General features: G+C 37.4%; 1 protein-coding gene across 2 annotated transcripts in view; it reads left to right on the forward strand.

Annotated features, from left to right (window-relative positions):
* The window catches only part of LOC117963485 (fibrillin-2), a 94,279-nt gene that overhangs the window by 27,903 nt on the left and 40,035 nt on the right, over window positions 1-26,341 (forward strand). For both annotated transcript variants that reach the window (XM_058992355.1, XM_058992353.1), the window contains exons 7-18: window positions 1,259-1,384; window positions 9,144-9,269; window positions 16,633-16,785; window positions 17,226-17,396; window positions 18,492-18,635; window positions 19,470-19,589; window positions 20,339-20,464; window positions 20,955-21,077; window positions 21,468-21,590; window positions 22,202-22,354; window positions 24,173-24,226; window positions 25,413-25,538. In XM_058992355.1, coding sequence (XP_058848338.1) covers window positions 1,259-1,384; window positions 9,144-9,269; window positions 16,633-16,785; window positions 17,226-17,396; window positions 18,492-18,635; window positions 19,470-19,589; window positions 20,339-20,464; window positions 20,955-21,077; window positions 21,468-21,590; window positions 22,202-22,354; window positions 24,173-24,226; window positions 25,413-25,538 — 1,545 coding nt within the window. The remainder of the gene's footprint in view (window positions 1-1,258; window positions 1,385-9,143; window positions 9,270-16,632; window positions 16,786-17,225; window positions 17,397-18,491; window positions 18,636-19,469; window positions 19,590-20,338; window positions 20,465-20,954; window positions 21,078-21,467; window positions 21,591-22,201; window positions 22,355-24,172; window positions 24,227-25,412; window positions 25,539-26,341) is intronic.

A 26,341-nucleotide genomic window follows, 5' to 3' on the forward strand; every position in this document is an offset into this window, starting at 1 on the left:
TCTGGTTTGCAAGACTATGAAACATACTCTTGTTGAAGCCACACAGAGCAGGCTCTGTGCAAAACCGGACTGATATACAGCTCAGCAATACAGCCTTTCAGAGGCCTCCGCCTGTAGTCATGTCAGTGAAATCTTGTACAAGCACTGGAGATCTCTGATTACAGCTAGTGTATTCCTTGTTTAATGTATTTTAAATATGTCTGACTGTCTCCCAAAAAGCAGTGGGGGATCCCTCTTAATCACGTCTCCTTGTCTACACAAAGAACCTTTAAGAACTACAGATTAGAGTGGGTATTGTATTGGACTGTTGGAGTGCTTTCATGAATAGGCCCAGAAATGATTGTTCTGAATCCAAACTTAGATGATTCTATCTGTATGTTTTAGAAAATATCAATCTTCTTTTTTTTATTTATTAAATAACTACTTCAGTTTACCTCAGACAGCCTGACTCAGCGTTTACACAGCCAAACATGTAGAACCCTGCATGCCTTAAAAAGTGGCATTTTACCACTAAAAAGCCAGGAATGTTGCCTATAATTACAAAATAAGTCAAACCAAACATTAAGTAAAGGAGAATGACACAATTTAATCTGCAGGCCTTCGGAATGATTTACAAACAGAAAACAAAGGTAATTAAACAAACTAATTGAAAAGACAAATATTGATATTGGCAGATATTGGCAGTAAGTACTTAGTTATGGTATATACTGTATAGGCCAAAATAAACTACTACTACTAGTACTACATATTTTTAGTTTGACGTCTTTTCCACTTCTGAATGTTTTGAGCTCTTTGCTGAACCACATGCTGAGTTTCAGCAGGTCTTCACTTCTAGTGTCCCCCAGACTCTCTCTAGCCAGAGAGGTGCCCATTTACTAACTAGCCTGCCATGGAGGACTCGTTTGTGGCAGCCCCTAATAGAGATCTAACCAAGGACCTCCCAACCAAAGACAACAGTGCCTTTTGACTGTAGTAAGCGTGGTTGTTGGTTCAATGGTAAAGAGTATTTATGGTTCTCCACAGCTTTACACTTGTGAAATTGTATTTGTAGCAAAGTGATTTGGAATGCTCAGTGAGTTAGGACAAAGAAGAAAAACAATACCGTGTACCATTGTCTCCAGCATCGTCCTCTACTGTATGTCCTGGCTCTATTAAGAGAAACCTGACTTTTAGACAGGCAAGGTTCTGTTTGCAGAGACTGACAAATTCAAGCCTGAACAGCTACATTTATATACTGCTTCTTTCCCCTTTCATGCAGACGTTGATGAATGCCAGGCGATCCCAGGTCTGTGCCAAGGTGGAAACTGCATCAATACAGTTGGTTCATATGAGTGCAAGTGCCCTGCTGGTCACAAGCAAAGTGAAGCAACCCAGAGATGTGAAGGTAAGAACTGGGGCCTGTTTACATTTAGTAACTCAATAGGAAACACAATTTTCTGTCCAGTTTATTCCGGGTGATTACAATCATTTTCTTTCATCCAACCCAAACAGCGTGAATGACATTGTTGGCTATTATTTACACAGATATTAGATCATTCAAATTTGTACATTTAAGCATTAGTACTTCTGTGGGTACAGTGGCCATAGGAAACAATTGGTAAAAGTGTTTTATAACCAGTTACCTTGCTTAAACTGCTATTGAACTTGGTAGGTGGACAAATGTAATAAGGACTTCACTGTATTTCTATTAAAGAAAACTGCAAAGAAAATGTAGCAGCAGTTGAAAGAACAAAATGCAACTAAATTACCAAGAAGAACTTTAATCAAAGCTCTAGTTTACCTGGAAATCTGGTTCCCAAAAGTTTTGACACTAATAAATGTGGATATGCATGGAAGTGGATATGTAATTGAAGGGTAGATATTTTAAAGCAAGGCACAAGCGTCTGGTAAACAGTAGAGTATGTTAATGTTTCAGGCATTTGTTTGTCAAAGATCGCACCTGTTAGTTATTTTGTATTTAAAACATTACACGTTTTTCTTGAAGAAGAAACACATTCAATCTTTGATTTCAGTGATCTGTTTTCTTGTTTAAGTAAGGAGGTTGGGTGCTTTCACCCCAACAACAGATCTGTCCTTTCTTTTAAAATCTGTCAAAGTACATTTCAGTTTACTAAGCCTAAACGTGGCCTGTTGCTCTGCAAACAGTGGCAGTTTACAGATTAAACAAATCACCTTCCTGACAGATGATGCCTTTTTACTGGTTGATTTGGGGAGGGGGGAGGGGGGTGGCTTATCCCCTTTTAGTAGTACTGCTTAGTCTAAACAAGCATAGGCCATGAATCAAAAGGAAAGTGATATCCATCCTTTTAAGGCATTTTGTTTTTACAAGTATATAGCTGTGCCAATATAATTGTTTACTATTATATGTTTGGTCAGCGCATATATTTTGCACCAGGTTTGACCTTTCCTGTATTATACTAAAGCTGTTTAGTTTTTTCCAGTTGTTTCAGTGTGATGCAATCATACAGAGCCAGCATGTCCTTACATTTGTTCAGAATAATTACCACTCATGTCTTATATATTGTGTACTAATGAGCAGCAACCGTAAGCAGAAGGTAGTGTCGTTAGAGCATTGTACTATATCCTTGAAAAAATAATAATAATAATAATAATAATAATAATAATATTAATAATAATAATAATAATAATAATAATAATGACTTTTTAAAAATAATTTCAAGTGTCAAAGAAAATGAATAGTCTTTACATTGTGTTGCTTGTTTGCATTGTGCATAACTAAAATCAGAAGGGACTAGAGACACTGATGCTGGGACCAAATCAAAACTTTGACAACCCACTAATCGCACTTAACAAAACTGTGTTTAATAGCATTTTCTTTTTTTGTAAGTATCTTATTTCTTCTATTCATAAAAAGAAAACGCTATTAAATACAGTTTTGTTAAATGTGATTAGCGGGTTGTCAAAGTTTTGATTTGGTCCCAGCCTAAATTGCCTCCCAAGTCGTGGAAATCTATTGAGGGTGGCTTCTTTCCCCCACGTGTTGCCCAGTTTCTCAGTTGCAGCAGGACAAAGTATATTTTCAGTATATTGTCTAATGTTCTGGAATTGCATGTTGAATAGCAATTCAGATTTTGTGATTATTGTAACTGCTGGTGGCACTGTTGGCAACATGCACAGTAACATTTCACTTCCCTTCTGGTTTCACACTTTTTATCTTCTAGCTCCGTAGGCATGCCAGTGCTTGCTTTCACCTAGTGTGTTAAAAGCTATGATTAAAGACCATGAGAAAGAGGCCTTGGACAATAAATCACCTTGCCAGCTGTTTATTTTCGTCTTCTTGTCTTTGAACAATTACACCATATGAAAAAAAGAATATTAGTTAAAGGGGTTTGCAAACATTTACAAACATTCCTTTAAGATATGGTCACAGCTATTGGCACCCTGTAAGGTAATTCAAGAAAACATGTTAAATACAAGCATGTACTGAACATTAGCAAGTAATTAATATGGCAAAGACCAAAATACACAGTTTCTGGTAGTTACAAACAATCTTTATTAAAAAAAAAAGCAATTAAGCAATTTCAAATATTTGTTCATGACAAAAGAATTGGCACCTTTACATTAAAAGTCTGTAAAAATGTAATAGAACTAATTACAAAATATAATAATTGATTGAAAACCATTACAAGTAGAAAGTCAATAGCCAGAAAAAAAGGTAACTATTTCCAACATCTGTTGAAGATGAACGTTTTGGCAACACAGCTAATGATGGTCCAGACAAAGGAGTCACGTCTGAGAAAAGCACTCGTAGCAACCTACAACAAAGGAAATGGCTACAGAGCAGTATCAAAGGGATACCAAAATCCACAATCAGAGCAATAATCAAGAAGTACAACAGAACAAATTCAACTGAATGCTTGAAAGAGGCTGTGTGGTCCAGTGGTTAAAGAAACAGGCTTGTAACCAGGAGGTCCCCGGTTCAAATCCCACCTCAGCCACTGACTCATTGTGTGACCCTGAGCAAGTCACTTAACCTCCTTGTGCTCCGTCTTTCGGGTGAGACGTAATTGTAAGTGACTCTGCAGCTAATGCATAGTTCACACACCCTAGTCTCTGTAAGTCGCCTTGGATAAAGGCGTCTGCTAAATAAACAAATAATAATAAAAGAGGTGGAAGCATCAGCCATAATAGTGCACGAAAGAACTCTGCAAAGGCATCTGAACACAGAAGAGTTGTATGCATGTAGACCTTGCTGCAAACCACTTTGAAAGATTATTCATAAAACAAACCATCTCAAATTTGCCAAGAAATATGAACAGGAATCTGAAGCATTCTTCAACAAAAATTATCTGGTCCAGTGAGACTAAAATACAACTTTTCCCCAAAAATGGACCACAGTATGTTTGGAGAGAAATAAAGGGAAAGCCTTCAATGAAGAAATCCTTGTACCCACAGTTAAACATGGAGGTAGTTTGATCATCATATGTGGGTGTTTTAGCAGTTCCAGGTACTGGAGACATTCATGTGATTGATGATTGGATGAATGCAGCCATGTATCAAAACATTCTACAATGTTCAATGATTCCATCTGCTTGTTGGCTGATTGTCAGTTTATCTTCCAATACGACAATGACCCAAAGCATACGACTAAGTCAACTCTGGAATTCTTGAAGAAAACAAAGATACACATTCTGGAATGGCCTTCACAATCACCAGATTTCAATTCAATAGAAATGCTTAGGACTGATCAGAAAAAAAGCTGTCTGAGCTGAAGGAAATATGAAGACAGAAAGGGCCCAGATTTCACCAACAAGATGTAACATACTGGTTAAGAATTATCATAAATGTCTGAAAGCTGCAATAAAATCAAAAGTGGGACACACGAAATACTAAAGCATGGGTGCCAATACTTGCGTCATGAACGAATACTTTAAATTACATAAGTTTGTTTTTTTGATAAAGATTATTTGTTAAATTACTACAAATGATGTATTTTGCTTTTTATTTTATTAAAAAGTGGTTAAAGTTTACTAAATGCTTGTACTTTTTTCTGTTACCTTGAATTATAGTATAATAAGAGTAGGATGTCAATACTTTTGTCTGCAACTGCATCTCTTTAAATTTGCCAGAATTTTTTACTAACTACCCAGAAAGTGTAGCCTGAAGGGAGGAGTTCCACTGAAGAACTGATTTATTAGTCTGTATTTGTAATTTTAAACATATATAATTAAGAAGGGCCTCTCTCCCTGCCTGCTAGGTGTCCAAGACAATATTAATGCCAACTGTGAATACAGTGCCTACTGTTGTTAGTGGCAGGGTGCATACATTTAAATAAGGGGTATTGCTGAAGAGCTGAATAAATAAAATACAAAAATAAAATAAAAACAAAGTAAATATATGAACATACCAACTTGAGGAGGAAAATATCTTGCAGCTTGTAATGGTATGCAAAGGTTGAGTTACTGACTGTCAGTTTACTATCACATCTGGTCCTTTTTATTCCCAAACCCTTATTTGGCATTCTGCTTTCTAAAGGTTTGACCTTTTGGGACTTTTTTGAATATACTGTACTAGTTACAGCCTTTTTTGGCTTTAATCTTCTTTCCTTCATTCCGATCTGAGGGCTGCTCCTATGTTGTTGACTTGTTCTGTGTCAGTGTTCTTTATATGACATCATCCTGACAGACACAGGTTACAAGGAGCACTTCCCATCTCAGTAAAAATCATTCCAGACACCTACAGGATACAGCCAAGTCAATAAAGAAAGAGAAATGTCAACAAATTGCCATCTAATCATGTCAATTTTCCTATGAAATGTTAATAAAAATCTGTTTGGCAAGAAGTAAATTATTGGCAAATTTATTATTAGCAAATGTGAGTATGCAAATATAGATAATTTGTGTTTATCAAGAATCAACCAACCGTGTTGGTGTAGCAATGGGAATCGGTGCTAATGGAAAGCATATGTTCAGTGTAAATAGCCACTTGCAAATTATTCTGCTCTAATGCTGGAGTCATGACATTCCTCTGCTGGCTCACATAGCTATCCATGACCATGGTTGTATATATTCGATTAAAAAAAGTTATTTAATAATATAGTTAATTTTGTGGTTTCTTTTTCAAAAATCTTGAAAACTAGTTTGATGTAAAATAATGTATTGATATTCAACAGAAACCTCAAGGTATGTGCAGGCGGTCTTCAAAGAGACCATAAAATTAAAGTTGAATTCCTTTGGTTACACGGTGCCTCAGTGTTTATTGTAATGGCTGAGTATTTTGGCACAGCTAGTACCAGCAATAGATCCTATTTTCCCATATGATCACAAAACCTCCGGTTGCCAAAACAGCAGGACTTCTTTGAACATTAGCAACTGGAGTTCAAAGGTCATACAAAGGAATTTATAACACTCCTGTTTAATTAGATTCTGAAACGTAAACTAGTTATTTTATTAATCATAACCTCCAGCATCCAGTGGTTAAAGAAAAATATTTTGTACCAGGGTTCCTGGTTCAAATCCAGGCTCAGCCACGGACTCAGTGGGTGTGACCCTGAGCAAGTCACTTAACCTCCTTGTGCTCCGTCCATCGGATGAGACGTAAAATGAGATCCTATTGTAAAGCGACTCTGCAGCAGCAGTTGTTGATGCATAGTTCACCCCCTAGTCTCTGTCAGTGGCTTTGGATAAAAGCGTCTGCTAAATGACTAATTAATAATAATAATAATAATAATAATAATAATAATAATAATAATAATAATTAATTCCTGAAAGAAATCATGTCGATTTTTCTTGCACATAAAATAAGGATCCAATGGGCCATCATAAGCAGTCATTTAAAGCTTGTGTTATATACTGTACTGTATACTGTATATACTGTACTTCAAATTATACTTGGGCTCCATTTTAAGATGTTCATACTTGTATTTTGTACAGCACAATCCTTTTTATTAACTCTAACGGTTCAAACGGGCTTTAATAGACTGAAACGGATGTAATCCCATGCATAGAACATAAAGCACAATTTGAAAGTTCAGTAGCGTCACAGTTCTCTCGCCCAGACTGCACGGCGTATTAATTTAGAAAGTAACAAGCAGGAATTTATACTGTAGACATTGCAAATATTAATGTAAAAAAAAGATAATTGTACCTAGATTTTATCAAAGAAAATAATAATCGTGAGCTTCCTTCTGCATTTAGTCATCCGGCTGGAAAGTGTTTCTCAAAGCTTTCACACTTCAGTGCCCTGTGCTGATGCTTATGTGCTCTACACTAGAGGAAGATGGTGTTATGGTTCAGAATAAAGGAACTTACAGTCAGCTTTTTCAAAGTAAGCAATGATTCAACTTCCTGCTCATAATGTTCAATAGCTTTTTATGTTTCCACTTTCTATCAGGAGTGGCTTAATTTAGGTTTTTAAACCAAAGAACCTTAATTAACCTTCTGCAGTATTTGACAAGGTCTGGCACGTGGACTCAATATATATTCATTTTGCAATGCTCAACGATAGGGAACTTTTTCATCCAGAAGCGGTAAGATTTATGGCTGCACATTTTAGTTTAATTTTAATTAATTCAATTAATGATTGACTTTTTTTGGCTCTGTTTACAAAAAAGGGTTTATTAAGTACTTCTCTCCAGAGCTACAACCACACAAAAACAGAATTAATTATGGTTGACATGCTACCAAGCTGTTTTGTTTGGCAACCACCGCCAGTGAGCACAAGAGATGATTTAGACATTTGTTCCATTCATTTTGGTTTAGCCTTTCACAGTCACTTGCTCACTGGTATATATTTAAGCAGGTTTGCTGTTGTAGACCTTTCATGTGTTTTGTAGTTTGATTTAGAATCATAAATGTCAGAGTTTTCACGGACAGTTGTTGCACTTTGAATAACCCTTATATCCCAACAGAGTTTTGTTTTTGCATTTAATAGACTTGCTGGGAATTTTGAAATAATAGTAAAAAAAGTCAGCCGTCTAGCTTTTTCCATAAAATGAATTGTAAAGTTTAATTGTTGAGGAAATACATATATTATTGACAGCTGAAAAAACCTGGTGCATTTAGTTGTAAATATCTGAGCAGGCCAGGTGCTTGTGTGAATTGTGAGTTTTGTCTATCATCATGTTTTTTTGCGAAAATCCCATCAACGATTAAGTGTCTTTATAATTTTTAGTGTGTTTTTTTTCTGTTAAAAAACGTATTGAGCATCGTGACAGGGAACCCTGTCGCTGGTTCGTGGAGTGTGTGTGTGGCTGCGACATGTGGCAGGAGACACGTTGCTAAGCGACCAGTTGAGCAGTGGGCTCGTCCTGCGCTCAGCTGATAGGACGGCCCTGAGTCGCTGGGATGCCAGGACTTCAGGAGCAACAGAACAGAAGTAGGTCAGTTTCGGGGATGTTGATCCCAATACAGTCTAGAGAGGGTTACGTAGAGTAGCAGGAGTGGGATGTTCCTGTTAGTGGGACTAGCGCTTGCCATTTTGTGTGGCAAACTTTTACCTTTATTTGTACCTTTGTTTTGTTTCATTTCTTTATTAAATGAGACACTAGGGCTACCATTGCTGGTACCCTAGTGTCAGCACTATGTTGTAATTAAATCTGCATGCCTATGTGGCATATCAACACCAATGCTCTTTGTCTGTCTCAGTATTTTCCAGTGACTACCCACACACGTAACACATCACCCATTTACAAGCATAATGATAGAATAACCAAGTAGAAAAAAACTGTATTGTATTGTTTGTATTGAGATGTAATACTTTTTATTGCTTTAAGGCAGGGTGTAACCTTCAGGTGAAGATACAGTATAAAGGAATTTGAAACAAATGAAAGCTTGAACCGAGTAAAATCACAGTTTTTAAAATTACTTTAGATGCTTGTTTGCAAATATTTCAAAATTTGACACAGAGTGAATGAGAATATCAGACTAGAATGGTGTTTGCCTAAAACGGCAAATCGAGCCGTTTAAAAAAAAAAAAAAAAAAGATGAGAAATTATTTACTAATACTAGCCTGTGGGTGCTTGTTTTCGCTATTTCTAAGAGCTCCTTTATTCACAATTGCCCTGGAATGTTGGTACTCAGGATTGTGGAGTCTAGTTGGTCACCACTATAAAAGCATTACCTTGCCTTTTTGTAATATTAAATTGCTGTCTTGCTGATGTATGTGTGCTTTATTCCTCACAGATACAGATGAGTGCAGCACAATCTCAGGTGTCTGTGGCGACGGAGAATGCTCCAACACAGTCGGCAGCTATTTCTGTACCTGCCCACCTGGCTTTGTAACATCTGCAGATGGCTCTCGCTGTATTGGTAAGTACATGCATACCATTCAGATAACTAATGGTGTCTTTTCTTTAAAAGGCAAACAATCACCAGCCAAATATAACAAAAATTCACTCACAGAAAAGTTGTATTTATTTTGGTTAGTTCAGAGTGAGGGACTTGTTCCAAGGAAGTGCCTTTGGAATAAACAAAAGAGTATGCTTTCTCTAGAGTGCAGCTTTGTGTCTCAAGTGGGTGTTAGGGCTTTCTTGGCTGTTACTAAGAGAATTTGTTAACATTTCTTTTCCATGGAATAGTGAAGTGCTTCCTTTAAAAAACACAACCGCTGCCTGCCATTGTAGGTAGAGTAGGTGGCACTGGGTGGATATGGGATCAAACAAGCATTTCACGTGGAGGACTTCCATCGGTGGAAAGATAATTTGAGCAGCTTGTACAAACAACGGGATGTTTATAGAAGCGTTGTATAGTCTAGTGAAAATAGAACTCTCCTCTAATTTTTTGGCTTAGTAGGCAAAGTAGACACTCTGGTGTGTCTCAGAATCAACTTTGCCCACACATATTGCATAGTTTGGCAGGAAAGTGACACTTGGCCTGCAATAGGGAAATAGGTGTTTGTTTGTTTGTTTATTTGTTTTTGTTTGTTTTTCCTGGAGAGTGTCACAACACTGTAAAGTTTCATTTAAATCCACTTGTCCTGGGGGAATCCCCTAACAGTTGATTATGATCCCTGAGGCAATTATACACAATTAACTAAGTTCATTACAATGCTATGATCAATAAACATCATTCTTTTGGGTGATTCTAATTCTCGTTTTTCTATGAATACAATTCATGGCTACCAACTTTTTTTTTCTGCAGTAGTAAAACGTGATGCACTATTAACGACTACCTAATGGTAACTGTTTGACCGATTTTAATACAGTTTTGCATGTGAAATATTTGGAGACAAAAGGATCAGTCTTAAGCACGTGTTATAACAACCAATCAAAATCCTATCAATCCCATAATCACCTCATCTCACTAGCAGGGTTAGGCAATATAAGAGAAGCTAATGCATGTACAACACTGTAGAAAATATGATATCACTTAAAAAAATATTGGACAATTACAGTTTTTGGCACCAGGTAAAAAGTCATATTCCAATTAAAGGTTGTCAGTAATTTTAATGTTCCCTGGTAAGTGGCAGTGTGTTAACCAGGTACTACAAAACACTGTAAACAAGAAAGCCAGACGGTCTATGACTTTAACAATGTAAACCAAAGAAAAAAAAACAAAACATTTGATAAATGCCACAGTGACCACCCATATCTGTGAAAGGAAATAACTATCTTGATCGTAAACAGCAGAAGATATATAGCTATGGCCAAAAGTTTTGCATCACCCTATAGAATTAACTCATTTTGCTTAAGTCGAATGAAACCTGCTGAATAATGTTGTATTAACATATTGAACTACATACCGCTTTGTAGTTTTCCGTGTACTTAACGAAAAACTGACAAAAACTAACATGAAATACTTTACTACTATTATGGCTTCCAGTAGATTTTGTGATATAATTGTGTAGTTTCTTTGATTACATGATGTTAAATAAAATATCTAAATTATGTTCACATATTTATCGTTTTTTAAATGAGGTCTCAATCCTAAAATTCTACATGATGCAAAACTTTTGGCCTTAGCTGTAATTGAGTTTCCAACCGTGTTTGTTTATATTCTAATGATAGGGATCCCATATGTGACATGACCTTTGTAGTTCTATAATTGAAAACGGCTGTTTCATTTGTCTTTTACTGTAGTTGAATGTGGGGCCACTGTACCTCCTAGCACCACACAAATAAACCCATAAGTCATGTAATTTCATTGCTGTACGGTATTTAATTCCTCAGCAAGCAACTTTCATATATCTGCAGACTCGTACTCCAGTGCCCTTTTTAGGATAACCACAAATACACTGCTGAATTAAAATGGTACTTTAATACTTTTAGTTTCTTTCCTGTATTGTTAAAGCAAAGCATACCACTTTTGTGATACGCTGTAAAATGTTTCAAGTGACCACAATTCAATTCCCTGTCCTTAATTGTCACATACAAATGTAAAAAAAATCTTTCCCTGGGCATGCTTGGATTTTTCGGATTTTGTATACAGCAGATATCTCTGCGACTGCCCTTTTACTGTAAGCATATGTGTTTTATCTGTTTTGACAGAAGCTTAGTGCAAGTTTATATTTGGCAGTAATTGTTTTTGCAATTATTCCATTCTACACTAAGCAACTTTTCTGGTTGGTTAACATATTGCCCTTTTTAAAACCCTTCACAATTATAAAGTATGCTTCTTACCACCCAATGATGGTTTAAACTAATGCTCAGATTCTGGTTGTACTAAGAGGATACAGTATAATTTTATATTGGAGAACATTTCTGCCAGTTAACACAAAATTAAAAAGCAGTGGTGTTTCTCAAATAACCCCAGATGTCCAATTACATTTTACTGTTTGACCTTGGAGCAAGTTGGGTTTTATTGAGCCCCTTTTAAGTGATCTGGAACAGCTCTGTGTGTCCCTCACTGCAGCTGTTTGAAATCATCAGTTTTTTTTCTAAAATCAACAAGACCTATTAAAGTACAGTAATGCTGATCTACTCGTACAACGCCACCTGTAAGGATGTAAATACATGTGCCATTCTTCTGAGGAAACCAATGGTGTGTGGGCCATGTGACTTACTTTGTCTGTTGTGGTTTTCATGGCAAACACCTTCTATACTAAATAATAACTAACGAATACTGGGGTGACTGTGACCAGCTGTGTAAATAAGCAATGGCATGCACATAAGACATTCAAAATGAAATTGTAGCTTTTAAGAAAGCTACAATCCACTTGGGCCAGAAGGTAATTCAAGCAATACGTTTCATTTTTCCAATGACAAAACCTGGCCAGTGTCTCCTTGAAAGTGAATTTTCATTCTTCAGCCAGTCTGGGGTGACACGGCATCCTTTATTTACATCCCATTAATACAAGATACGGAACGTCTGAAGTTTTGAAATTGTATTACCCTATTATCTTTATTATACGACTAAAGTGTGTCTTTTATCTTCTACGTGGCACTTATGGACACATCTCATTATTGTGTGGAAAATTCTTGGCACCCACAGAGCGTGTTATAACAAGTGTAGAATGTAGTTAATTGAAGGTCTTGAGTTTTTTTGTTCTGTTTGGGGAAATTATGATCTAAATGTGTGCTGTCAGTGGGGTAAGCTTTAGACCTTAAATCGTAATTACAGTTGAAGGGGCTCTGTTCGTATTTGGACTTCCATGTGGGCTGTGGGAATATGAGGCAGGAAATAACAGGCAGGCTTTTGTATATTATTAGGTATTTCTACCTCAAAATGTACAAATGTATGTTGTGTTTTATAACTTCAGATGTAAACTGTTTTTAGACCAAATCAGCTTTTGAAGTCTACTACAAATATCCTACAAAACTAGCCATAAAGCCCCCTTATCTTCAGAACAAGGAAGGAACATGAACCTTGGGATTGCATAACTGGATAGACAAAAAATTAGAGTACGCTGATGGTGACAGTCTCATTCTCCCCGAGCACGGTTAGGGTTCAGTTTTGGGGAGTAGATATAGCTTTATGTATTTGTTAATAGTATGATTTTAACTTTTACTATTAAAGACGTTTGCAGCTAAATCCCTTAGGACTAAGCGCATTCCTAAAACTACTGTTCAGAGTATTTCATTTGTGACCATATTTTAGCGACCAACAAAATCGTTAATTTGCGACCATAATTCGTTGCATTGTTTTATGAACTCCATTTTCCAAGAGGTTACGTTTTTTTTACAATTTGAATTTTTCTGAATACAATTGTAATATTTCCTGGAATGTATTAATTAGAATACAGTCATATGTTATATATCCAGGAGCTTGTGAATGAAGGGGGGTCAAAAGTCTTTCCAACACCTCAAGACCTACAACTAACTAACTGCCCTGTACACACTTTGGCCTTTCCCCCTGCAAGTTGTCAGTTGTTTGAGGGTCATTAGGCACACTGTAACGCGGTCCAGGAGGATTCTGGAACCTGGTGTGACCCAGGGGATTCAGACATTTATGACATTTTCTTTCTGGCTCTGAACTTGATTAGAACGTTGAAGGTTTGATGAAAGTACAATGAAACCAAAAAAGCCAAGAAAGCTGTTTTTATTTGCTGTAGTATGACTCTGTTATTGCCCTGATGAAACTTTAGCAGAGCAATAGCAGACACTACAATGTCAACACAATGGATTTAGAACAAGTATTACACAGCAATCATGACACAGTAACACACTAGTACTTATATGGTACCATTATACAACAATGGATGCCAATGTGTATTGATCCACACTAACTGTGAGTGAACAGTTGTTTTGGCAGATATAAAAATGTTTTATTATTTTGTCAAAGGCAAAGCCATTCTAGTTGCTGTTGTGGTAACTTTGCTCTTTAGTACCGATCCATGGTGCCAGTATGCTTTACCATTGAAGATCATTTAGTACAGGTGGCATGGCAGACTAGTGGAGACAAAGAGTAACTGGGTGCAGGAAAGGTCTTAGTTATTATGTTGACTGCTGGTCAGTGGAACATTTTGGAAACTTTATGAAGAGGAGTTCTGTCAGCTATAAAAAGGTTTGACTTACATACTATCAATTCATCTAATTTAGCTGAAACGGTCATAGTTCAATGAACATGCCTGAGGTAAACAGGCAGACAAAATTGGTGACAGTCGTGGTGGGTTAATGTCATATCCTAGTGCCTACAGTTTCAAACACAGTGGCAGCAGTGTGGAGTAGTGGTTAGGGCTCTGGACTCTTGACCGGAGGGTCGTGGGTTCAATCCCTGGTAGGGGACACTACTGCTGTACCCTTGAGCAAGGTACTTTACCTAGATTGCTCCAGTAAAAACCCAAGTGTATAAATGGGTAATTGTATGTAAAAATAATGTGATATCTTGTAACAATTGTAAGTCGCCCTGGATAAGGGCGTCTGCTAAGAAATAAATAATAATAATAATAACAAAAGGTAAGGAAATAAGTGGTCCTGAACAACTTCATTAGCAGTAGAATATCTAAACACATTTGCTAGGAACAAATTTGTAGTGTAGGTAATTATCCTTTTGACATTAATATTACTAGCCCTGTAAAGCCAAAGAGATTTCTTGTTACAGAATGCTGGCCTTGTGAATGCTGTGCAGCTTTTCATTCCCTCAGCATTACAGGAAATTATCAAAACTAAATGTGACAATTAAGATCAAAATTCAGTCAAGCAAACTTAGCAGGCAATGAACCTTATTGCCAAGGAGTCAAGTCACATACCTCAGTATACGTGATGAGTTTTGAAATTATTTTTTCTGCTACACCCCACCTAGAGATAACATACACACAATCCATCACTCAGTGGACAGAGTTTTTTTTATTTTTTGCTGAGGGAGATGCGGTCTTTCAGATGAAAGGTCATGTTTGGTTTGCAGATGTGACATTCCCATATATTCTGATAAAAATGGACGGCTTTGTATCTCAAGATTGATAAGAATATTATAGTAATGGTAAGAAATATCAGGGACGTGTGATGTTTTTCAATGTGACGTTGTATTCAGAACAGAAGATTCTTCTAAGAGGCCAAAGAACAAAGGAGTTTGTGGTCCATAAAAAGGAATTGCCAAATGTAAATGTATATTTAAATAAACTGTGTGTTCATGTCATTGGAAGTATATGGGGGCAACATTTAAGTTGGTGTAACCAAAAAGATTAGATATGTTATTTCAATTCAGTGAAGTACACCTTTAACTTGTGTAACTTGTTCAGAAAAAAATAACTTGCACCCTTATGAACAAATAAAAGCCATGGAGTGTATTTAATAAGATGGTGATATTTAAATGTTGGGGGATTTATTCCCATTGCAAAAAAAAAAAAAAAAAAAAAAAAGAAAGAATTTTCTTGAAACGCTCTATTTAGTAATAGAGATTCCCTTCCTGCACACACACACACACACTTCCTCCAGTTCCTCATATAGGACAAAAAAGACTACAGTATTTCAAATGCCTGACCTATATAGGAAGCCGAGCCGTTTTGAATATTTTGATTTTCACACCAAACTGGCAAAGGATGAGCCGGGTCTACAAAGGTAGTCCCAAATGCCTTCTTTTTTTAGTCATTTATGGGACCTGTCTTGATTCAACATGCTATTGTCAAGCCAACAAGGACAAAGGACGAACACCTAAAGAAATAGGAAAGGAACTCATCTTTTTCAGCTGAGCTGTGCTTTCTTTTTTAGTTCGATAGTATGTTGTGACTTAAGTTAAATGACCTTTGGGTTTCATTCCCCTGGCAGACTTCTGTAAGATTTCACAAGTCCCCTACAGCAGGGCCTCCTGGGATAATGATGTTAAAGTAGCTACCAAGATTTTCGCAACAAAATGTAAAAGGCTTATGTATGTCTTTTAGGATCACAGACTGAAACTCCCTTAACCTTGCAGGAGACAAAATATGAATGGAGGTAATCTGCTGGAAATCTGGTCAAAGGAAGTTAAATTCAGAATGGAGTTTAGGAAGTAAAACATTTATTTGGTGTTTTACCTAGGTATTAACACTTTTTTGTACAAAGGGTAACAGCATTTTAAAACCTCTGGTGTGTTTGATGATGGTAGTACATTTTCCAGCAGTGCACTTTGTTTGGTACTAATGCTTAAATTAATATTTCTGTGGACAGATTATCCATGAAAAAAAAGTTCACTGGATCTGCTGAATATATTCCAAGAATCCTTCTAAATGGCAGATTTCTTTGTTAGTTTATTTAAACTAGTATCAGGTTTATCGACAATATATTGTAAATATTTTGCCCCAGCACAATATTCGAAGGGTTCGTCCACATTAGTTCTTTCAATGCTTGCATATCATGCTCTGATAACACACCAGTAATTATAGTAATAAATAATCAGATTTTCAAATAACTCTTACTCTCTTGAGAGACTTTTAAGAGAAAACAGGGATTCGCCTAACAAGAATTGTAAATACCGTGTCCACTGGTACATTCGCATTTTGGTTCTGAATCGACAAAAGCATTTGGAGGGTGAGGGGTTAAAAATGTACCTAACCTCCAACCAATTTTCTGTCTAAACCAAGAAAAAGCAAACATGCCATTTACTGCATAAAGCTTAGTGCAAATTAGTGACGGTAGGCATTCGTTACAATGGTTACAGTGTGCAGTATTGGAAACAGATGATTCCTGACACAGCCTGCCGTAGTGGAGGTATTAGAAACATTAATAGAATGGGAATTAAGAGGTCATGGGAAGTGTATGTTTGGTTTAGATCACCCCTTTACACACCAGTGTTAAGGTTCTTGTTCTTCCTCAACATCCAGATCAGAGGGTGGGAACCTGCTTCTCCAGCCTGGTTAATGGCCGCTGCGCTCAGGACCTGGAAGGACGCTTCACCAAGATGCAGTGCTGTTGTGAGTCCGGCCGCTGCTGGGCCCTGGGTTCAGTGCCAGAGATGTGCCCCGTCAGAGGCTCTGGTGAGGAAATGAATGTCTTATACATTATTCATACATTCAAATTGGCAGCTCCTAAAAAATTGAAAATTGTTCGAGGCAGTGAAATTTATTTTCACCTTTAATGCAACTCATATTGAAATAAACTTTAAAAATATGTTTGGCAGTTTGGACATGACACATGCCAGTTCAGACGCTGATATAATGTGTGACTCATTCTTGCCTAAAGTGGAAATCCTGCTAGATGCATTTATTAAAGTTTTCTATGGCGTCTAATGGAGGGCAACATCATTTTCTTGTGTGTCAAGTCCCAACCAGATGCAAAACTTTGTAGAAGCAAAAAAACAAATATGGAGTCTTAGTTATCATGGGACTCTGAAAAAAAACATTTTATAACATCTGCATTGTTATATAAACACTTAGGTCTTTGTTTCACTAAACAAGGCTTCCCTTGTCTTTTCCAGATGAATATCGCAGGCTGTGCATTGAAGGCGCACCTGTAGGAGGATTTCCGTCTTACAGGCCTGAAAGACCTGGGGGAGGAGGAGACACCTTCAGGCCTGGGGTGAACGGGTTTGGTCCAGAAGTACCTAGAAATGGTGGGAGTGGACCTGGACCATCACTCCCCGAGTTTGGTGAGCTGATGAGCTTTATCATTCTTGTCAAGATAAAAGTGTTTCAGTGTGTAAAATAGAGGTAGCCACCATTAAAGGGGTAAATCTGGGACAGACATTGCACAGAGAGTTGGTGATCTTCCAAAGACTCAAAGCGTTGGCAAGTTCCACACTTGATTTCATAAACATCAGTGACAGGAAAAATGGTTTCCTCAAAGAAAAACAAGACTAGCGGGCATTCAGTGTAACGTTTTTATAAGATACAACGTATTAGAAAGTAAGGCAGGCAGGTCCCTGAATGGCTCACCCGGCATGCAAGGTGAGTCATACAACCAGAGATTACAAGTTTGAATCCTCATTGTGCGAGGTAGCCAGTGTTTTTTACATAGAATTACATTATTTTTTACACATTATTTTTACATACAGTTACCCATTTATACAGTTTTTTTTTTTTTTACTGGAGCAATCTAGGTAAAGTACCGTGCTCAAGGGTAAAGCAGCCATGTCCCCCACCTAGGATCGAACCCTCAACCCTCCGGTCAGGAGTCCAGAGCCCTAACCACTACTCCACATTGCTGCCCTATTTTCTTTAGGCCCAGCTTATTGCTACCACCCCCACGCTGACTCGGGAGGGCGAAGACGAACACACGCTGTCCTCCGCAGTGTGTGCCGTCAGCCGACCGCTTCTTTTCACACTGCAGATTCACCATGCAACCACCTCAGAGCTACAGTGTCGGAGGACAGTGCAGCTCTGGGCAGCTTACAGGCAAGCCCGGCCAGACTACACGGGCCGCTGGTGCACGGCGAGCTGAGGACAGCCTGGTTGACCTAAGCTCCCCCCCCCCGGGTGGTGCTCGGCCAATTGTGCATTGCCCCGTGGGAGCGCCCGTCCACGGTTGGCAGTGGAATAGCTTGGACTCGAATCGGCGACGTCCAGGCTATAGGTCGCATCCTGCACTCCACGCAGAGCGCCTTTCCGGATGCGCCACTTGGGAGCCCCTGGGAAAAGTAGCTATTTAAACCAGACATAATCAAACTTCTTGGCAGCAGGGCTTTCACTTTATTACAAGCTCAATTCAAGGCAGAATTTTTTTAATAGACCCACTTCTGTTACAGCTACTCTCAATCAAACAAAAACAGTGGACATCTGCAAACACTTACCCAACCTGTGCCTCAATGGACGCTGCATCCCCACCCCTTCCAGCTACCGCTGCGAGTGTAACATGGGATTCAAGCAGGATGGTCGAGGCGAATGCTCAGGTAAGGACATGGTCTTTTTCACTAATAAACATTGAGTTAGGATCCTATAACCAGGTAGTTTTGCTTCTGCTGGGGAGGTGGAACATCAATTCAACAACAACCTTTAAAAAAAATAATAATCCTGTCATGTGAAAGTTCATGGTACAGGAAACTTGAAAGAAAACATTTACACCAGTATCTTACAGTATGCGTTGAATGTTCCATTCAACCTAAAACCAGACCCCTTGTGTTTATTGAATTGTAAAAAAAAAAAAAAAGTTAATAAACAAAACATGGAAGCATGATACAAAAGTTGTACCTGGATATGGAATGTAATTTGACTGGTTGCATTACCATTGATTTTTTTTTTTTAAATGCTCATAACTAAGAAAAGTGATCAAAAACAGGATACTGCATCCATAATTCCCAAGCTGCTGATAGATTGTACAGCTATGGCCAAAAGTTTTGCATCACCCTATAGAATTCCCAAATTTTGCTTTAGTCGAATGAAACCTGCTGAATAATGTTACATTAATATATTGAATTATATACTGCTTTGTGATTTTCCATATACTTAAGGGAAAACTGACAAAAATGGAAACATGTGACAGTTTGAAATCTAACACGGCATACGGTAGACTTTTGCGATATAATTTTGTAGTTTCTTTGATTATGTGATGTTAAATAAAATATCTACATTATGTTCATGTATGTTTTTTTTTTGGTTTAATTATCTCTCAATCCTAAAATTCAAGGTGAATTACATAGCTGGATATTTCTAGTTCATGCTTTGAAACTAGCCTAAATTTGGCATTAACACGTTTTTAATTTCCAGCATTTTTCTTTTGTCAACAGATGTTGACGAATGCACCTCCAACCCCTGCAAAAACGGAGACTGTGTCAATACACCTGGCTCTTATTACTGCAAGTGTCATCCTGGTTTCCAGAGAACACCCACCAAACAAGCCTGCATTGGTGAGATAACCGTTTTGACATGTGGCTTGTATAAGCTTGTTTTTCTAAAGGCCTCTTCTCCATGTGAGTTTGGAACTGTAAGGCAGGGGACCCGGCCGAGGCACTGGCGTGAATGCCACAGCTCTTTCCCAAACAAGTCCTTTGTGAATTTTAACTACCACAGAGCCGTCAACACCTTCACAGCTGTCAGCACTTCTTAGGGCAGGTCTGTACTGAGGTGGGAGAACAGTATCTAAGTTATGTCTACAGTATGTGGAATTGGATCTCAAATGCATCACCTGCAGTGTACCAAAAAAGGTAAAAATGGAATATCCATGCTTTGTCCAGTTAAATCAGTTTTAATTGGTCCTTGGGTTACCATTACATGTTCTCATGACAAACAGCTCACTGTTCCATGAAGCGTTTTAAATAAGGAAAAGCAGCACCATTGTTTTGATATGAGCGTGTTTGGAGTTAGCTATCAGCTGACAAACACCCTGATAGAGTCGCTGACTTCAATCCCTTTTCTCCAAATCAATAATAATGCTGGTGGGTCAAAACATTTCTGCTACGATGTTAGTTACCTTCCTGGCTTTGCACATTCTGAGAATCACTGAAAATATTCTCAAATAAATGATCTTATGTACAGTTTAAAAAAAAACAAAAAAAAAAACATTACCCATCTGAAATAGCAGGTACAGTCAAATATTAAAAACCGACAATGCAATTTCTAAAGCATAACTTATATTTTTACTATTATGTGTTGCTAGATATTGATGAGTGCCTTCAGAATGGAGTTCTGTGTAAGAATGGTCGCTGTGTAAACACTGAAGGCAGTTTTCAGTGCATCTGCAATGCTGGCTTTGAGCTAACTTCTGATGGAAAAAACTGTGTCGGTAAGCAATTACTTATATCCATTTTTTTATGTTGGTTTTCTCTTAATGTTATTTTTATTGCACTGATTCTTGTGAAATGGTATACCATGTACACATATACTGTATTTATTGGTGTTGTAGAATTGGATTTTGACTATTTGTCGAGTAACAAAACCTTGTGGGTGGGTGTGTGTGTGGGGGGGGGGGATTATATAGGACTTTGATTCATTCACATAATAACATTTACCTAATACGTTTAACTAGACTAGTTAAATTATCCATAATTATAATTTTGATTTAAGTTGAATGATAAAAAATGAACACTTCCAGTATATTTAAAGGCACTGTAAATATTAACTAATTATTTTATGACAAAGAGTTACTTATAGGAAAGTAGATTTATAAAACTCTGCATATGTGTCCTTTTACCTGTCCCTCTACAATGATCCTTTGAGCCACTGAGGCGTCTGGTTACTGTGAAAGTCTTAGCCATGCTTTTGATTTCTCTCAGATCATGATGAATGTGCCACCACCAACATGTGTCTGAATGGAATGTGCATCAACGAAGATGGAAGTTTCAAGTGCATCTGCAAACCTGGCTTTGCCCTGGCTTCCAATGGGCGCTACTGCACAGGTATGGGCACGAGCGTAACTGCAAAAACTAGAGCACCCCAGTACTTCTTTCAGGTCAGAAGATGACTTCTTTCTGAGAGCGCTAAGAATAATGCACATGAAGCATTTCCCTTGTATATTATTATTATTTTATTAATTTACAAATTAATGTTTGTTTAATAAACTATGGGCTTCAGTGAGGTCCACATCCTGGTTAAATGAAGGTTAAATAAATACATTCAAATGAATGGAATTGAGTTTCCAGCTGGGTGCTCTAATTTAAAGTACATGCACACTACAAAGCATTTTCACTTTTTCCACTTCTAGGTGACACCTCGCGTGAGTAAAGTAAATCACAGTGTGACAAGATTGTTTCCTTTTTGGTTCTTGACGTCTTTTCTTTTTGCCTCAGATATTGATGAATGTCACACCACTGGGATCTGCATGAATGGACGCTGTATTAACACTGAAGGCTCGTTCAGGTGTGAATGCCTTGCAGGTCTGGCTGTTGGGGTAGATGGCAGATTCTGTGTTGGTAAGTGAGCAGTCCAGGCTGATGGTACAAATTGTTGTCTAATTCAAAGCTGACATTTCTAGGTATTTACAAAAAAAGTAATAATAATAGAAGAGTCACTGGATCAATTAAAGACAGATATAGATTCCCTTAGAAATGTATGAATCGTACTTGTTACTGGTATTCCAGTTACTCAGTAATATGCCATTCTTTTTGATGGGAAGCATGCACAGTAACGTACCACTCAAGGAGACCTATTTTTTATAGATTTATTTTATTTACACTGTGAAACCGGGATATCATTTTCAGTAAGGCCCTGCATTTGTACGACCGAAATTTGTGGCTGATCTAAATGAATGCAAAGTAAAACAAAATGCTTTAAGGCAACGATCACAGTAATCTTAAATTCCACGGAAACTGTTATTCAGTATTAACATTTTAGTGCCGAGTGAGACACAAAGGTAAACAGCCTGTCTGAGGTCAACACAGTAATAAAGTAGTTGTATTTTGTTATAAAACAGATGTATTTTCCAATAAAACAAGCTTGATATTGTGAAAAAACTTCACTGCTACAGATTTCAAATACATGATAAACAAACACAATTAATTATTTTTATTGTCCCCAATTCTAGACACACACATGCGCAGCACTTGCTATGGAGCCATCAAGAAGGGAGTCTGTGTCCGTCCATTCCCAGGAGCAGTGACCAAGTCTGAGTGCTGCTGCGCCAACGCGGATTACAGCTTCGGAGAGCCCTGTCAGCCCTGCCCAGCTAAAAACTCAGGTAAATAGCATGCATGGTAACTATTCCATTTAAAATAGTGACAGTATACAGATTTAAATGTATGTAGTAGGTGGTTTATCTATTGAGTAAAATTAGGTCATGAAAAACAAAACATCTGTTGTTGCAAGATAGTAAATTATTGTTATTTCGGACTACGCCAGCCACCACTTCCGCTGTTATGGGGGCTGCTCCCAATTCCTATCTTCCTGCAACTGACAGGAAGTGATTGTACCTTGTAAATCCCTCACAGCTGCAGTTGTTTTAAGACTTGTGAGCAGTGGTGGCTGGTCACTTGACACACAGAGGAGGCACACTGTAAGGGAGTTGGGTTTTTATATATACAGAGTATGTGTATGTGTAGACTTGTTTTCCTAAGTTTTTTTTTTTTTATATATACATTTTTTTAAATTAAAATGTAACAAAAATGCAATCGAAGCAGTGAAAAACCGGCGATACAAAACATATGACATTTGGTGGTAGACCATGACAGCAATGCCCTAACATAAGTCACACAAACCACATAAAATCATAAACAAAGTTCCATAAACTGAACACGCAACTGGCGGAAATGGGCTTCCATACTTGTAAACACAATTATGGTATCAAAATAGTTAATAATAGAAAGGTAGCGCACATAGCAAAGTCACAATCCACATACAGTCTTGCAAAGAGAACAAGTTTAGTGCGTCATGACACATCACCATATGTTTCAAAACAATCAATGTATGTAAAAATTACTGATAACTGAATTCCCAATATATTACATTAGTTGAGGCTGAGGCCTACCTGCACCTTTTATAGAAACCTTCTCTGTGTACACCAGCTTTCTAAATGGATTCTCTAACAGTCAATCTACCACGTTCTGCATTTCACTTTAAATAACAGTTTTCAATAACACTGCCTGGTATCTAAATACTGTATTTCACTATTGACTTCTTACAAAAGTTCTGCAGTTGGACAGGATGTTGTCTGAGGCACTAGCTATCCCATGACTTTTGCGCATGCTCAGCACAAGCATCATTACATGACAGTACACCGGAGAAAACAGGAGGTTGGCCTCCTCTGTGAAAAAAAAATAATGTGATTCATCCAATAAAAACTTGTTTGTAGGGCCAGGTGACTGTTGGCAACTTGTATTAGAGTATACTGGAGATAGGAAAAAACAACAGAGCCGTGCCTCCACCTAACTGCATAGTGTGAATTGAGTAAAATGAAGAGATACTTCATAGTATGTCAGCTACATTTTCCTAATATTTAATTTCATACCCTGTTCTGTGTGTTATGTGTGCTTTTATATGGTTGTTTCTGCTTACTAACTATTCCAGCAAATATTGTTTAGGAAAAGATTGATAGACAGGCTGCTTAACCCTTGGCACACACTATCATTTTTGAAATCCTGATTAACAACTGGCAAAGGAGTTAAAAATTTATCATCTGTTTTATGAGCTTTTCACTCAGAAACATTTGTCTGGCACCAACGAAACTCAAAAAAATGCATCTGTGTGTTTGAGTTTGGATCACCCTTACATTCCTTTTCAGCTCTGAGAGATAATACAGCTTATGAAGACAGGGCCTAAAGTTTTACATAGAAGGTAGCGTCTGTTTTCAAAGGAGCACTACCACCTCACAGGATAAATATACTGTATGCACTGTTTTATTTCTGAGAATTACTTGAGTACAAACAGTAAATAGTGTAGCACAGGAAAGTGCACTTCTCAATAACACCTAGAGTGCACGCCTGGTATTCTTTAAATTGTAACTGTAAAATAATCAAGAAATTGTAAGTCAAGGTTCTAATTTCTGATCATTTTCTTGCAGCTGAATTTCAAGCACTCTGTGGCAGTGGAATTGGATTCTCAGTGGATGGAACAGGTAAATAATTCTATATTTTATTATTACTAGAATACATGGTGAACAATACTTTTCCTATAAACTTTGGTGTTTTTTATACACGGTGGTGGCATGAGACTCATGCATAATAAGATTAGGTGGTGATGCGAGGCAAGTGTATAATAAGATTGCCCTTGTAAAATAAGGTTAATGTTAAAATTGCGAACTAAACTCTAACACCACTATATGAACACAACAAAACACCATTAATACCAAAACAAACAACAATCGTCTGCAGATTTCAAGTTTTATCCGCAGAAAACAATAAGCAACATACATTTAGTAAGAAATTACCTCAGACACGTACTCTCCGTCAGATTTTAGGCAGTGTAGAGTGAGAAAGCAGAGCTTCTTGAATGACGAGGAAATCACTTCACCGTCCAAAAAAGTCAAGTGAATTTTCTTAGTAATAATACATTTTCCGTGTCCAACACCCACAGAATATGGTAATAAAATACAAAATACTGAAGTTTAAAATTGTTGAAAAATACATTTGTTTTACAATGTGTTTTTAATTGTGTTTGTTATTCTCAACCCTTTTTCAGTTTATAAAAATAAACACAGCTAGTTCTACAATTTCTGTCTGTTATGTCACCATGTATTATAGCAACTGTGAACACCAAAACTCAACATACAAGGCTGTAATTTGATCTCGTGTTTCTGGTGGCTTGGATAAATCACTTGAGCTAATGTGCTCATGATTTATGTCACTGGAAACCCCAGGTAGAATTGCAGCCTTATTACGCACAGTTGGGCATATATTATTATTATTATTATTATTATTATTATTATTATTATTATTATTATTATTATTATTAATAGTAGTAGTAGTAATAGTAGTAGTATTAGTCGTAGTCACTTTCATTCACTATATAGGTCTCAAATGTGCAGTTTTGAAAGAAACACGTGTTACATCAAACATGTATTTTCATTTAAGATAAGACATCTGGTACTAAACTAGGTTAAATAAAGTTCTCAGTTTGCTTGCCCTGCCTTCAAGGAAGTCTGGTACTTCTTTACTTCTTAGGAGTGTCCTCTGGGTCAAAGCATCTTACTGACTGCAAAGCATGGCAGTCTTACAGGATTATTTTGTTAGCTGCAATCACTTTAATAGTCGCTCTGTTTTTTTTTGTTGTTTTTTTTTTGTCTGTACTGCTTTTTCCAATAGATATCAATGAGTGTGCATTGGATCCCGAGATCTGCTCCAATGGAGTCTGTGAAAACCTCCGTGGAAGCTTCCGTTGTATCTGTAACATTGGATATGAATCTGAGGCAACTGGCAGGAGCTGTGTCGGTGAGTGAAATTGTGTTTAATAGCCAGAAATACAATGGACTTAGATTGTGTCTCCAATCAGTTTAATACAAACAATTACTTTGCCAACCACCCTGTGAAAAAGGACATTTCAGAGAAAATCTGTTTCAAATCAGTGACCCCTGCTGGCCAAGTTCTCGGCAGACCTGGCAGAGACTTCCCAGGATGGGCCCACAAGTTGAAAGTGGAAAAAACGTTCAGTATGATTTTAATGGCACACATTTCTGAGGATGAGCTCATACATCAGGTTGTTTTGCTGCATCTGTTTAACACTCAGGCAAAAAAATAAAATCCTTCCCACTGACAATTGTCAAATGTTATTTCTTCAAATAGAGTCCAGACTTTTCCCATTTCTAATGGATTTCATAGACCCTGCCCTGATCCAGCTGCATACTGTATTGTGTGACATATATATAATCATACAAATTCATTTTTAGATTTATGTCACTGTGTAGACATAATAGCGGAACACAATGCTAAATATATAATAAGATGACATGTTGCTCATAATTGGCAAATAAAGAAAGATAATATTGCTTATAAAAATACATTTTGAGTGTAGACTTAAGATTGTCTGCCAAGTTTTGTAGACTTATAGTAAGCAATGGAGAGCTAAGTAGACAGAGGCCTTTTGTTCTTTATATGACACCATGAGCTGTTACCAAAGGGATAAGAGTACTGTATATGAGACTGCTCTGCGTCAGGGTTAGAAAAACGTTTGCTCCTGGGTTATTTCGTAGTGTATTTATCCAGGCTAGCCAGTGCGGTTGTGCTTGTCCCATGTT

This window comes from Acipenser ruthenus, chromosome 2, assembly GCF_902713425.1.
Source record: "Acipenser ruthenus chromosome 2, fAciRut3.2 maternal haplotype, whole genome shotgun sequence".
Lineage (NCBI taxonomy): Eukaryota > Metazoa > Chordata > Actinopteri > Acipenseriformes > Acipenseridae > Acipenser > Acipenser ruthenus.